We start from the raw sequence: 14,325 nt of genomic DNA, 5'->3' as shown, positions 1-14,325 counted from the left end.
CAGTCACCCTGTCCCCTCTGGTTCCTGCCACAGCTTCCCTGCTCCTCCTTCCTGAAATACACAGACCTGCTCTCAGGCCTTCCCTACTGAAAGTCCTTCAGGGCTTCATTGTAATTAGGATCAAGTCCAAACATCTTAACTAAGCCAGGTGTTCTCAACCTTGGCTACATGCTGGAGTCACCTGGGGAGCAGCAAAAATATACTGAGGCCCACATCTTACCATCAGGAGTTAACTTAGTTGGTCTGGAATGAGGGCCCTTTATCATCAGCACATTTTTAAAGCTCCCCAGATGATTCTCGTTGAAGCCAGGGGAACTCCTGGCCTGGAGACTTGGCTCTGCCTCCCACTACCTGTCTCTCCGGCTCCAGCCATTCTCCCGACACCTTACGGCCCAGCCACAGCGAGGTAGGTCAGCTTTTCTATGGTGCACTGCTTCCCTTGGGAGTCTGGTTTTCGCCTTAGGCTCAGTTTTTTCAAAACATCTGGCCCATTTTAGTCACAGCCATCATATTTCATGGCACAGCTGAGGTGGCAAGGACTCTGAGCAAACGAGTCTTGTAGCTCCTGGGAGTAGGCCCCCGCCTTGGCTCTGCCCTTGGCCCCTCTAGAGTCCTGCTGGGTACCTGCTCAACTTCCTCATCCCCCTGCCTGGTATCTTACCACCCTGGCCTGCCTTCAGCAAGAATCCGGTTTCTAGAAACTGTACATCCTTCTTACCCTCCACCCTGCTCCTCGGCTGTGGATCCCCACCTTTCCTAATTTCTCTCCCCTCCTGCAAAACCCCATCTTCGTCCTTGAATAGTTTGCCTTCCTGTCTTCAGCAAACAAGTTTTTCTTTGAGGTCAAAACCTTCGATAAATGCTTGAGTCCGTCTATTTAACGAGAGATGGCTGTGTGATGAACGAGTCCCTCGGAAGCACTTCCTCCCCACCGAGCTTCACACTCTTGCTGTTTGCGGAAACATCTGGCCCCGCCTGGAGGGTGACGTTGACTCTGGTGGCGGCGCCAGACCGCTCTCCCTTCGGGCCCCCGGGGAAGTGCCGGGCGGCCCCCGTCGGGGTGCCGGGAAGTGCGCGGCCAGACCGACTCTCCGGGAGGGCCTGCGGGCTCCCCGAGGGCAGGGGGCTGCGTGCGCCCCGCCCCTGACGGGATGAACCAACGAACAGCGAGGCCGCTTTGTAAACGGACAAAAATGAGCTTTCCAAGGGGCAACTGCTGTCGCACGTGTTAAAAATGGCCGGTTGGTGCCAAAGGAGCCCAGCTCGAGGAGCCCCTCGGCAGCCACCCCGCGGACGACAGGCCAGCGACCGCCGCTCAGGCACCTCCCCCAGCTCCGCGGGCGGCCCCGCCCCCGACCGCTCGCCCCGCCCCGGATATCCGGCCTGGCCCCGCCTCTCGGCCGGCAGGCAATATGGCGCTGTGCGAGGCGGCGAGCGGCGGTTGCGCTCTGCTCTGGCCGCGGGTGTTGCTCTTCGGAGACTCCATCACCCAGGTACCGCCGCTCGGTCCTCACATGGCGGGTTGCTTGGGCGCCCACGGCCGCGCTCTCTGGGCGACGGCCCCAGCTCACTGGCTGTCCTCCGCACCAGGCTCCCGTCCTCCCGTCTGCCCCGCGGTTATCAAGGTCACCTCCCTGCACCCCGCTTCCCCCGGCACGGGCTGCCCCGAAGGCTGAGCGCCCCGGTGGCGGGATCTGTTCGGGGATGCCTGCAGCCTCCAGCAGCAGCCGCCTCCAGCGGCCGTTCGGAGCCCCCCGGCAGGGCTTCCCGTCTCCGGTCGCTCCTGGCTTCAGGGTAACGGTGTGGGTGGCGCAGCGCTTGCACGCCCGTTTCACGGAGCCTGGTTCACGGGTGAGGTGAGGTGCAGCCAAGTGAGGTGACCGGCCCAGGCCGCGCGCCCTGGGCGTGACAAAGCCTGAGTTCACGGCTTCCCGTCAGTTTTAGGGAGAATCGGGAGACCTGGTACAAGTAGGGGCGCGGTGTCTTCATCTTAGTGTCTTCCTTTTCCACGAAACCTCCTTTGGTCGCTCGCAGCACGGACAGCACTTTGTGTCCCGCGCGGAGCTTCCGGGGAGGGTCACCTGCGGGAGCGCGGTGGCGGCTGAACCACCTGCTGAGGGTTTGTGCAGCTCGTTCCATGCAGAAAACACTTGGAACCAGCTCCCTCTGCCTCCCCTGGTGGAACAAGCTGATCTTGAATAAAATGTCCCCAAGAATAACGTAGTAGATGATCTTTTCACCCAAGATCATTTCAACCCATATTAAGGAAAAATGTATGTTCTACTTCAGGGAGGAAGTACACTTTAAAAAAATTACTCCCGTGGTGTTTTGTGTTTGTTTGTTTGTTTTCTTATTTGTCTCTTCAGACATGACTTCCTCAACCAATTTTCTGTGTGTGTGTGCCAATTTTTAGGCAAGAAGGGCAGTAAGGGCTTTCCAAATTTATAGGAATGTATATTTAAAAAAGGTTCACCCCCTGAATTCTGTAATTAACTTCCTTATTCTTTTCAAGTATGGAAATGTAGTACAGCATGGATCTCGTTTCCTAACTGAACATACAATTGATTTCATCTCTTGTACATAAATTTAAGTAGCTATTCTAAGTAAAAATGACTCTGATATTCTCAATAAAATGCAGATGACTGGCTCAAATCCAATTGATAGGGAAGAAAACTCCCTCTAACTTCCAGAGTGCTGCTGAGGTTTAGCTGTAGTAATTCCTAAAATGACCTCTGAGCGAAGCAAATGATGAAGGCCAAAAAGTCAGGGAGGATGAGAGGAAAACAAAAGGAGTTGATGACCAAAATGTCCCTTTCTGAAGTGTGCTAATTACATCGATAAGTAGTAATGGACTTTTCCTTTTTCAGTTTTCTTTCCAGCAGGGTGGATGGGGAGCATCACTGGCTGACAGGCTGGTCAGGTGAGAATAGTTTCTAGATTGATACTCGAGTGCTTACTGATGGAAAACTATAACTGCATCTCAGAAGACAGAGTGAATGACACAGTTTCAAACCGTAAATTCCTCCTTTCTTCATCTTTGTGGGCCTTTCCTGGTTAGTGTACAGGGTTGGGGGAGGGAAGGAGGAAGGGCAGGTGCTCAGGATTCAGCAAAAGTTCTGCTGGATGTGAAATAAAACCCTAAAAGTTGTGGAAAAGATATTGGGTTTGGAGCCAAACAAACAGTTATTCACCATCTGAGGAAGTTTTTTTTTTTGCAGGTATTACTGTGGATATGATTTAAACGAGTAGTAAGGAATTCGATTGAAAGAAAGCAAAGTATATTCATAAACCAAAATTAGCATCATTTTTGGATAGAGGTTTTTGTCCCCCAAATTCTCTCTATGAAATATATTAGAAATAGGGGTGCCTGGGTGGCTCAGTCGTTAAGCGTCTGCCTTTGGCTCAGGTCATGGTCCCAGGATCCTGGGATCGAGCCCCGCATCGGGCTCCCTGCTCAGTGGGGAGCCTGCTTCTCCCTCTCCTTCTACTGCTCTCCCTGCTTGTGCTCTCTAGCTCTGTCAAATAAATAAATAAAATCTTAAAATATATATATATTAGAAATAGTGATGATTTTGGCATTTTATTTGCCAGACTTAAGGTAAGCATATGCTAAGGAAGTCATCAAAAGGGAAACACTGCTCCAATTCAAGAGGTTAAAAAATACTTAGAAATATTTTCCACATTAAAAACAGTAAACACAAGTATTTAGAGTATCGGTACACTGGTCAGGAGTTTTGTCTCTCCTTTAGAAGAAATAAGCTGGATGTACTACCAGCTTATTAATACTTGATAATTTCTTCACCAGTATAATAAACACACCAAGAAAATATATTTTATTTCCAAATGTGAAATATGTTTTAAAATGTCTTCACTTTCTCCTTCATTTTTATCCCCTAAACTAGAAATGAAAAATTTGACCTTTTTTTTTGGCTTTTTCTGTTCCCAAATGCTTTCCCTATTTAAGTGGACTTAATCTAGAAATATGAAAGTATCACCGGTTTTCCCTTCTGTAAAATGGAAGGATTATCGCTAAGTTTTACTGAACGCTTACCAAGTGCCAGAAACTAAAATGCTTTATGTGTATTGACTCATTTAATCTTTACAACTACCCTGTAATACAGAGTGAGTGAGTCTCCGATCCATCTTCTAGCTGAGAAGAATGAGGTGGAGAGGGGTTTTGACAAGGTCATATAGCTAAGAAGTGGCAGGTGGCCCGGCTCCAGAGCCCGTGGTCCTGAACCGCCGGGCAAACAAGGGGGCTGTGGTTGGCGCTGACTGGCACTGGGGCCCGAGAGACCAGGCAGTTACATCCACCGTCCTTTTTTAGCGCTGGAACTGGGTTCTTCCTCTTCCACCCCCAAACAGCTGCCCCTTAGGTGGACATTTTCTTCAGCTGTGTGAACACTTAGGGTGAATTTTCTTTTTAAAGATTTATTGCAGAGAGAGAATGCGCCAGTGGGGGGAGGGGCAGAGAGGCACAGGCAGACTCCCCGCTGAATGCGGAGGGGCAGGGACAAGGCTCGATCTCACAACCCCAAGATCAGGACCTGAGGGGAAACCCAGAGGCAGAAGATCCACCCACTGAACCACCCGAGCCCCTCCCTACCCCCCCCCCCGTGAATTTTTAATGTCAGCTTCAGCCATCTGCACAGCCCTGAGCTGATTCACAGCCCTTTGGGGTTTTTTTTTTTTTTTGAAGTGTAATTAACATACAGTGTTACGTTGGTTTCAGGTGGACCGATTCAGTGTTAAATGTAACCCAGTTTCCAAGTTGTAAAGAGGTACCTCACTGTAACTACATGGATAGTAATCTAAAATACATCATTGTGTCCCATAGGGACATCTTTTACGTTTTAGCATTATAAAAGCATTTTAATAATTCTTAAATCTATTTAAATCCTTTTAAAATTTATTGACATATTTTCATTGGTTTTTTTTAGCCTTATCGCAGTATTTCTTTAAAATACTTGAAGGACTTAAAGGAGTTAGAATAAACTCAGCTTTTTCAGTTTTTAAAAGCTTCTGCTGTTTGCTTTTAAAGATAGGCCCCTGCCTGGTTTATAAAATGGCTTAATCTACATTGTTTCTGGAAGGCAATCTCCTGGAGCTGGGTTGTTTGGCAAGGAATCTTTCAGTTTGTTCTTACCCTTTCCCTCTTCATCTGAACTTAAATACTTGTTATTAGCCATGAATTTAAGTAAAAGTCTTTCTTTTTTCTTATTTATTTGACAGAAAGCAAGCACAAGCAGGGGGAGAGGGAGAAGCAGGCTCCCTGCTGAGCAGGGAACCCGATGTGGGGCTCGATCCCAGGACCCTGGGATCATGACCTGAGCCGAAGGCAGACGCTTAACCGACTGAGCCACCCAGGCACCCCTAAAAGTCTTTCTTAATGTGCCAGTTTCTGTAGCCTTTGGAATAAGTTGGGCACTATTAATGATACTGTTCAAGCCAGAGAAATTCAGTTAGCCTTCCCCTTTCAGAAGGGAACTGTAACAGTTTCAACCCTGGGCCTCACTCACTCGCACTTTTTTCCTAGTTCATAGCCTTATACTAATGATTTTTTTTTTTTAATATGTAATGGCTGCTCTTTATTGAGCTCCTTATGTGTGTCTGGTTACTTTTAATCTTCACACTGCCTAGCAGATTAGGTATTATGTTCATCTTTTGCAGTTGGGGAGCCTGAAGCTCAGAGAAATTAGGTAAATGGCCAAGGCCAGATCTGGTAGTCAAGGGCAGGGAGGTCCAGACCCTGGCTGCTCTGATTCCAGACTTTCAGCTTTCCTGCCACATCACACAGGCCTTAGGGAGCAAGCTGCCTTGCCTTCTGGTTTTTTAAGCATTGCAGTGAGTAAACCGTTGGAGGGAATGTAAAACAGACTCATCAAAATTCTAGGGTATTCTTTTTTTTTTTTTTTTTTTAAGTAGGCTCCATGCCCAGCATGGAGCCCAACACAGGCTTAAACCCATGACCCTGAGATCAAGACCTGAGCTGAGATCAAGAGTTGGACGATTAACTAACTGAGCCACCCAGGCGCCCCAAGAGTATTCCATTTTAAATTGAGTCTTTAAAATGGCTAGTCAGCTTTTTGTAACGATTATGCATGAAAAACACCAAGAAATCACACTTAGAAATAAATGTGGCTGAATTTTGTTATTGTTGTCCCCAAGATTTAAACATTTTCAGAGCTTTTCGAGTAGCAGCAAACCAAGTCTCCGGTTGTCTCAGCCTCTGTTCCCTGGCCTTGTAGGCCCGTGTTCTCTGCTGAGATGTAGGAATGGGAACTATACACCGAAGTAAGCCACATCGGTTTGCTAACCAGAAGTTGGACTCTGAGGGGTTTTTAAAATTTTCATTATGGACAACTTTAAGCGTCTGCAAACACACCAGAGGTCCCGGCCACTAAGTAAAGGAACAGGGACACAAATCCAGGCAACTAGCTCAAGATCCATGGTCTTTTCCCTGTAGCCTACAGTACTGCGAATCAAACCATGCGTTTTTAAGAAGGCAAAATATACTGAAACACTATATATACATACGTGTGTGTGTGTGTATATATGTGATTGAATCAAAACCATGGGGGGATACTGAGAATGATGTGTGAGTATAGGTTCATCACCTACAACAAATGTGCCTCTCGGGGGCGGGGGGCTGTTGATAGCTGGGGAGGCTGTGCGTGTGGGGGGCAGGAGTATGCAGGAGCTCTCTGTTCCTTTCGATTTGCTGCACCCCTAAAATGCCTCTTAAAAAATAGTCTGTAAAAAGTCTCAGAAATCTTCTGTATAGATACCCTCTCCCCCCGCTGACGAACCATTGTTACCCTTGAGCTCCAGCTTGTTAGTGACTTTCCACCCAAGATGCTTGCTCAGATTAACACCTGTCTGCTGTGAGCACCCTGTGACAGGACCCCAGCCCCCGCCACGCGCGGGTCCGCAGACGTGATGCCAGCCCCTTTGCTCAGCTATTCATAACCCCTCTTGTCAAGGAAAGACGACCTAGATCTTGGAAAGACTTTAAGGACAGCATGTTCAACTATGTTAATGCTCTTCTCAAAGTGAAAGCACGGCAGAGGCGCCCGGCTGGCTCAGTCCAAAGAGCCTGCGACTCTTGATCTCGGGGTCATGAGTTCAAGCCCCACGTTGGGTGTAGAGATGACTGAAATAAACTTTAAAAAAAGTGAAAGTACATCAGAGCTGCATGACATCAGCAGGTGCCACAGCCTGGAGGGCACACACTTGCGGGTTCACTGCAGATGGACTAGAAACCGTCTTTGCTCACAATTCATCTTTTTTTTTAAATTCTTCATTTCAGAAAATGTGATGTTCTGAATCGTGGATTTTCAGGTTACAATACCAGATGGGCCAAAATCATCCTTCCAAGATTAATCAGGAAAGGGAACAGTCTGGACAGCCCAGTAGCAGTTACAATTTTCTTTGGTGCCAATGACAGTGCGCTGAAAGGTAAAAGCATTCTTGTTTTCCTAATTCATCTTTAGCTGTGTTTTGTTTTGAGAGCGTGACCACACACATGTGGGGGGCGGGGGGGGGCGCAGAGAGAGGGAGAACTTTTTTTTTTTTTTAAGATTTTATTTATTTGAGAGAGAGAGCGAGAGCACAAGCAGGGTGAGGGGCAGAGGGAGAAGCATGCTCCCTACTAAGCAGGGAGCCCGGTACAGGGCTTGATCCCAGGACTCTGGGATTGTGACCTGAGCTGAAGGCAGATGCTTAACTGACTGAGCCACCCAGGAGCCGTGGAGAGGGAGAATCTTAAGTAGGCTCCATACCCAGCGGATGAGCCCGACACAGGGCCCGATCTCACGATCCTGAGATCACGACCTGGCAGAAACCAAGAGTCAGGCACTTAACCGAATGAGCCACCCAGGCACCCTGGAAAGTATTTTTTAAGCACTAATACTTAGAGCTGCTGAGTGTGGAGTGAAATGGGCACGCTCTTCCGTAACTGGTAGGGAAACTTGTGATCTTTCCGGAAAGATATTTGACGGCATGCACCCCATCTAGAAATCCAGCCTAATACTCAGTAATGCAGCAGGCAGATGTGCAGACGCCTGGGATGGTATTTGGAATGGCAGGCATTAGGGTGCCATGTGGTAAAGTAGACGCATCAAGCTGGTCACGCAACAACTAACGATGTTTTTGAGGGCTACTAATGGACACAGAAATGCCCGTAATATAACATTATGTGAAAAAAGAATATGGTTATGTATCTTCAGTGTCATCCCAGTGTGTGTGTGTGTATGTGTGTGTGTGGGTGTTTTAAATATGTGAGCTCCATAAGAACAAAGATCTTTGTAGGTTTGTTTTGTTTTTTTTTTTAAGATTTTATTTATTTGACAGAGACACAGCGAGAGAGGGAACACAAGCAGGGGGAGTGGGAGAGGGAGAAGCAGGCTTCCCGCGGAGCAGGGAGCCCGATGTGGGCCTCGATCCCAGGACCCTGGGATCATGACCTGAGCCGAAGGCAGACATTCAACGACTGAGCCACCCGGGCGCCCCACGGTGTATTTGTTTTTTAAAGTATAGGTATCAACATGGAAAAGATTAGAAGTAGATCCAAGTGCCACCCGTGGTGTTCTGGGTGGTAGGATCACGGGTGATTTTATTTTGCTCCTACGGTTATACTTACATGTGGCTTGGAAAATGGCTGCAGTGAGTCTTGTGATACTTGCCTGTGAGCCCGTTAGGAATGACCCTTTGCAGGCTCGGCGGGAGTGGCGGCAAGAGCGAGTGCTTCCGGTGTGGTGGGCGCCTTGCTCTAGTGCCTCCCACGCTTCGTCGAGGTCCCTTCCACACCCGTCAGGGAGAGCCGGTTATCGGCGTGTTACCAGGGAGGAGACCGAAGCACGGGGAAGGTCGAGCGTGTGTGCCAGGGCCCCGGCTCGGATGGCGCGCGGCCGCAGACTCGTGGCCAGCGGGAGCCTCGGCGGTCTGCGGTGTGACGTCCGCCGTGTGAAGAGCCGGGTCCTGCGCCCCCCGCCCCCGTTTCTGTCCTCGGGGCTCAGCCTGCCCGGCGCCATCAGGAGTCCCGCGGATCTGTGAACTTGTCTCTTAACTGCAGTCCCTCGTAACAAGGTGCATTTGGAGTATCCGTGTTCCTCCCGAACAGACGAGAACCCCAAGCAACACATCCCGCTGGCCGAGTACGTGGCCAACTTAGAGAGCATGGTGGGGTACCTGCAGGAGGCCGGCGTCCCCCGCAGCCGCGTCGTCCTCATCACGCCGCCCCCGCTCTGTGAGGCCGCCTGGGAGCAGGAGTGCCTCCTGCAAGGTACGCGCGCCGGCTTCCGGGCCCGTGAGGACACCGAGACTGGGGGCGCCCCGCGGCGGGGCGCGGGACTCGCCGTGGCTGGGGCGGCGTGGCCTGCTCCCGCCGGACCCCAAGCGCGCGGCCGAGTCCGAGAGCCTGCGGCGCGGGCATGGGACCCCGACGTCCACACGTGGGGGCGTCCCCCAGGCCTCCCAGCAGTGCGAGCTGCCGAGGCCGCTGCTCTGCCCTTTGTCCGCGCAGCCCTGCCTGTGCCCTGTGCCGGCACCCCTCCTCCTCCTCCTCCCGGATCGCGGACTCCTCCGCGGACGCAGCTCTCCGCCTGCCAGCGCCAGGTCTTTGCCCGGCCGCACCGGGAGGCACTTTTGTCGCCACCGCTGTTCGTCCTTGTACTTTTAGGTGCTAAGCCAGGACCTGGCCAGGTGCTCCAGACACAGAAGCAGCCGGAACCCGGTACCTGCCTGTTGGACTAGGGAGGGCAGCGGGCCCGTCAATAGATACTTGCCGCAATGTGATTAACGGTCTAACAGACGTATTGAAACAGTCTGTTGAAAGTGCAGAAGCAGAATCTTGAGATGTCCAGAAAGTTCCCCATAGGAGGTAAATAGGGCAAGTTTACCCTGAAGAAGAGGACAGATAGGGAGGAAGGGGCCAGGCCCGATGGCAGCAGACATCTGAAGGGCAGTCGCGAGAAGTGGACGAATTGCCCTATCGTTTGCTCCGGAGGGCAAAGCGGGGACCCCCCAGCGGCCATCCTCCCGTGAGGGCTTGTGAGCTCGCAAGTCTGTGCTAAGCCTGGACGAGCAGAGTGCCAGTTAGAGCTTCGGCAGCGCTTCGCAGACCACAGGTCACAACCCTTTCAGGGCTCATGAAACCGAGCGAGTGACCTTTTTTTGAATGGAATAGAAAAAAAATCAGGATCTGGGGCACAGTAGGCATTGTTTCGTGAGACTTGTTTCACTTCCGTAGACGTGGGTGGAGGCCCGGTGGAGAACCGCAGGCGGTTCAGCAGCCCGGTTCCTGAGCCACGGGCTGCGAGGACGTTCTCGGGAAGACAGGCCCATCCGTTTCCGTCTCGGCGGCGGGGAGGGAGCCGCCCGCCCCGCCCACGATAGTTGCGGAGAACGAGCCTCCGCAGCCCCTCCCGGCTCTGCCCTTCTCGGGCTGAACCCCAGTGAGCTTCACTCCAGTGCGGGGGCCTCTCCTCACATCCAGATTCAGGGGTCTCGGCCCGGCGTCGCCCTTCCTAGCCTCTGGGTCCGACGGCTGCCGCCGGCCTCTCCTGCCTCTGCATTTCCGTTCCGTGTCCCCTGCGGTGACCAGCCACCGTCCCCTCGTCCCCATGGTCCCGTGCCGGGTAGCGCAGCACACGGGGACCATCGTCCCCCCGCCGGGTCCGGCGGTCCGTGCCTGTGCACCAAGCATGGCCGGCCCAGGGCCAGCTGCCACCCACGCGCTCTCTCAACAGGCTGCAAATTAAATCGTCTGAACTCGGTTGTTGGCGAATACGCGGGCGCCTGCTTACAGGTAGCCCAAGACTGTGGGATCGATGTGCTTGACCTGTGGACCCTGATGCAGAAGGACTCTCAGGTACGGGGCTGGCTCGGGCCTTGGGGTGAGCAGGATCCGACAGACGGGACCCCGCTCTGTGTGGCTCTGCCTAGAGTGGCTCTGAGTAAAGCAACGACCCTTGTTGCTTTCACCGATTAAACCAGAAAGCTGGGGGGAGGGGGCTTGCCTGGCCTGGTTCCTCTGCTGGACCCAGCAGCTGCCATCCTTCTCCGGGACCCCTTAAACAGTCAGGAGTGAGCACAGAATGAAATAAATGAGCCAAAAATGGTTCATATTAAGGACATTCAGGCCAAATTCTTTTAGCACTCCCACTCCCTATTGTAAAACTTATTAAAAGGTACAACGATGAATTTAAGCAAGACAGGGTGGTAGCTAAAAATCCTAGATTGAGCTAGGTAGTTCTTAATATTTTGTTTAAAGCCAGAAAGCCCACTTACAACTATAAAAGGTGAAAGCTGGCCCCCACGCAGAGCGGTACGAGGAAGGCAGTCTGACACTTTCCTGTAGTTACGGGTGGGTCACAGGACCCAGCAGCCCCCACGCTTCAGCCCTCCTGTGGTTTCCCAGGCCAGGAGCAGCAGGGGACAGCATGCAGAGTCCTGGCTTCGTCTGGGTTGAACGTCCATCCAGGAAGTTTGGGAAGGCTATACTGCTCTAGAAAAGGGAACTGCCCGCTACTGTGTCCTTTGAGATTTCTAGAATTGGGGGGTGGGGGTGGGCTTTCCTAAGAGAGCGTCTCCAAAATGGCAGAGAGGAGCACCGAGGCCTGGGGAGGCCCTGGTCTGGCAGAGTTGTGGACCAGCTGGGCCGCAGGGACGGGGGCTCGGCTTAGGGCGAAGGCTGCTCCTCGGGGTTCCTTCCACCTAACGACCTGCCCGTCCGCCTCCTAGCTAGACCGGGGGAGTCAGAAACCGTGTGGCACCCAGGGCCCTGAGCTCTTCTACCAGCAGGTCGAGTTTCTGTTAATGCACCGTGTTTACTTGTTCGGCCTCTGCCGTCTGAGGAGCTGGAAGGATGGCTCGGGTGGGCGCCGGATGGTACGCGGTTCACGACGCTCAGTGCGTACCGGGCAGCGAGCCCGCACCTCACAAAGGGGTGGTGACCAGCGGGCCCCCCCAGTTTAACTGTGCTCTCCTCCCTTGCAGGACTTCTCATCCTATCTGTCGGATGGACTACACTTGTCACCGAAGGGAAATGAGTTTTTGTTCTCCCACCTTTGGCCCCTGATAGAGAAGAAAGTCTCGTCCTTGCCGTTGCTGCTCCCGTACTGGCGAGACGTAGCAGAAGCCAAACCGGAACTGAGCCTTCTGGGAGATGGGGACCGCTAGCCGCCGAAAACCATGCGGCAGAGATCCCGAGATAAGTGATCAGACCTTTGCTCAGGACCTTGGAATAAAAACCACTGAACCTCTGCCACCGAGATTAATAAAAACGTTAGAATTTTCAGGGGAGCTTTGTACCTCGGTACGTTGTGTGGTAATACCTGACCGAGGCAGGTGTCCTCAGTGCCCCAGCTACGGAACCAGCCCTGGGCGGCTTGTTTATACGTGGAAAAAAGGTAAAGACAAATTTGTTTAAAAAGTCACAATTTTATAAAAAAGTTTTCTTACATTGAGCTGGGAACTGTTCACTCTCACATACACCCACTCACCTTCTATCAGATTCCGAAAGTGTAACTAAACTGTATCAGGACTAGTTAAGACAGCAAACACCACAAGGTATAAGTTCAAGTATTAGTGTAACAGGCATCTGCATAAGAAACGTCCTTAGAAGGAAAGATTCGATTTATCACAGGTTCAGTTAATTGCCCTCAAAATTTACAAATTATCTCTGTTAGAATGTGTTGGCTATGAGGACATTTCAGTACTTGGGGGGGAAAAGCTTTTAACTATAATTTTAAGGAAATCAGAGTTCAATTTGATGATTTTTATCCTTCACAAAGTAAACGCACACAGTCCCGAAGCACTAAAGCAAGAAGGGATGCAGGGTCCACCCCCAGGTCACCACCAGGGGTTTTCAGGAACCGGCGGGGGGGGGGAGGGGGGGAGCCGCAGGCCCGAGACAGGCAGCGTGCCGCTCCCCGCTCAGCACAACGCCTCAGCCTTTCAAGACCACCGTTCTTTGGGGAGAACTAGCTCACGTACTTCTTGGCCACTAGGAAACCATGCTCTCATTTTGAAGTTGTTTCGGTTTTGTGAATGGCGAGCCCTTTACGAACACGGCAACAGTACTAGATAAACTTAGAAAACAAAAACTGCCCGGCACATTGGGGCCCTGAGCAGTTGGCAGGATTCTGTAAATTCAATTTGGCTACCTGTAAGCTAGACTGTGTTTTAATTCTTAGAATCCGAAAAACCGTATTAACACATCTATTTTTGGGAATAAGCTGGGTGATTCTCCCTGCTGCTAAAAGCTCTGGGTAATGCCTAAAAACAGAACCCACACTTTGGAAAGAATGTGTAACTCAGTTTTCTCTCCTTTGTCTTTACCTGAAAGCAAAAAATAAAATCTGTGTTCCAGTTATCCTCACAAGTAACTGCTAAATGCCTCCTGATAGTCAGCAGATCATTACAGTGTATATAAAATAAAAAACAAAAAATTGATCATCTCCTTAATCAGTGCTATTCTCAATAAAAAGGTCAATTTACAAAAATGTAAATATTCATAACCTAATCCAGCTGTATTTTCTGCTTTTGCACCACAGGTTGAAGGGTATTTTGAAAGCCAAAAAAACTAAAACCTGAAAGCCTCAAAATAAGCTAGATTCACCTTACCTCTTCCAAAGGACAAGGGCCTAAGCACACAAGTATTTGTGTGTGTGAAGGAGTCCAAACACATGACCAGCATCTGCTGTGAAGTCCCTTATTTCTCCCAAATCTTCACAAAATGGACGCAGGGATTTCAAGTCCGTCGTACAAAAACCCTGTGCGCGCTGAAGCCCGCGCTCAGGAGGCCCAGCCTAGCACTCGGTCTCCTTGCTGCCCACGCGGTTCTGACGCTGCAGCTTGAAGGAGGCGGCCTTCTCGCTTCTTGTCACCGGACGGCCCGTGAGGTCCTCAAAGGACTTGGCGGCAGTGCTGCTGTTGGGGAAGGGATCCTTCTCGAAGCCGTCCTCATCCACGTGCGAGTCTGTGCTGGGGTCCTCCTGGATCGTGTCCATTCGCTGGGGCTCCAGTTTGGGAGCCGCGGGTACAGGCGGCACAGGGGCAGTCTGCAGGGGCTGCGGGCGGCCGGGGGTCTGGGGCACAGGAAAGGGCTTGATGATGCGAACCGAGGCCGAGTCCATGCTGCTTAGCATTTCCACGTTCTGCAAAGACACAGAGTCAAAGACGGATCCAGGTCCTACAGTTCCAACCTCCCCCCCCACCCCCACGTCTACAGTCTGGGCACCATGACCCCCTCGCGCTAAGCAAAGCATGAGGTGAGGCTCCCCCACCTTCCACATGTCCTGACAACTGGCCATTTGAAGACCC

The 14,325-nt window shown here is 51.3% G+C and overlaps 2 protein-coding genes across 12 annotated transcripts in view; one reads left to right on the top strand and one right to left on the bottom strand.

Annotated features, from left to right (window-relative positions):
* The first annotated feature begins 1,087 nt into the window (after positions 1-1,087).
* On the top strand, positions 1,088-12,298 carry IAH1 (isoamyl acetate hydrolyzing esterase 1 (putative)). 7 transcript variants are annotated; one of them, XM_006737554.3, is made up of 6 exons: positions 1,369-1,493; positions 2,868-2,920; positions 7,310-7,458; positions 9,122-9,283; positions 10,749-10,870; positions 11,998-12,298. In XM_006737554.3, exons 1-6 carry the CDS (start codon positions 1,413-1,415, stop codon positions 12,178-12,180), a joined length of 750 nt encoding a protein of 249 aa, XP_006737617.1. In that variant the 5' UTR covers positions 1,369-1,412; the 3' UTR covers positions 12,181-12,298. The 7 variants fall into 7 exon arrangements, with proteins under 7 accessions (XP_081653354.1, XP_081653352.1, XP_006737617.1 ...); XM_081797230.1 differs by having other exon boundaries at positions 1,370-1,493; positions 7,342-7,458; XM_081797227.1 differs by lacking the exon at positions 1,369-1,493 and adding an exon at positions 1,555-1,800.
* Positions 12,299-12,421: 123 nt separating this feature from the next.
* Positions 12,422-14,325, bottom strand: part of ADAM17 (ADAM metallopeptidase domain 17) — a 52,384-nt gene continuing 50,480 nt past the window's right edge. For all 5 annotated transcript variants that reach the window (XM_031032657.2, XM_081797218.1, XM_006737555.3 and 2 more), the window contains one exon: positions 12,422-14,159. In XM_031032657.2, coding sequence (XP_030888517.1) covers positions 13,812-14,159 — 348 coding nt within the window. In that variant the 3' untranslated portion in view covers positions 12,422-13,811. The remainder of the gene's footprint in view (positions 14,160-14,325) is intronic.

Source organism: Leptonychotes weddellii, chromosome 10 (assembly GCF_054177405.1).
Source record: "Leptonychotes weddellii isolate Sample4059 chromosome 10, ASM5417740v2, whole genome shotgun sequence".
Taxonomy (NCBI): domain Eukaryota; kingdom Metazoa; phylum Chordata; class Mammalia; order Carnivora; family Phocidae; genus Leptonychotes; species Leptonychotes weddellii.
The sequence above is the reverse complement of the archived record's forward strand: the minus strand, read 5'-3'. Positions and strand labels throughout refer to the sequence as shown.

Excerpts from the sequence above, each read along its gene's own strand:
- IAH1 (XM_081797226.1), top strand. The coding sequence starts at position 1,235 with ATGGCCGGTTGGTGCCAAAGGAGCCCAGCTCGAGGAGCCCCTCGGCAG. Across the intron at positions 1,494-7,341 it reads TCGGAGACTCCATCACCCAG|GTTACAATACCAGATGGGCC; the intron begins GTACCGCCGCTC and ends GTGGATTTTCAG. Across the intron at positions 7,459-9,121 it reads CAATGACAGTGCGCTGAAAG|ACGAGAACCCCAAGCAACAC; the intron begins GTAAAAGCATTC and ends CCTCCCGAACAG.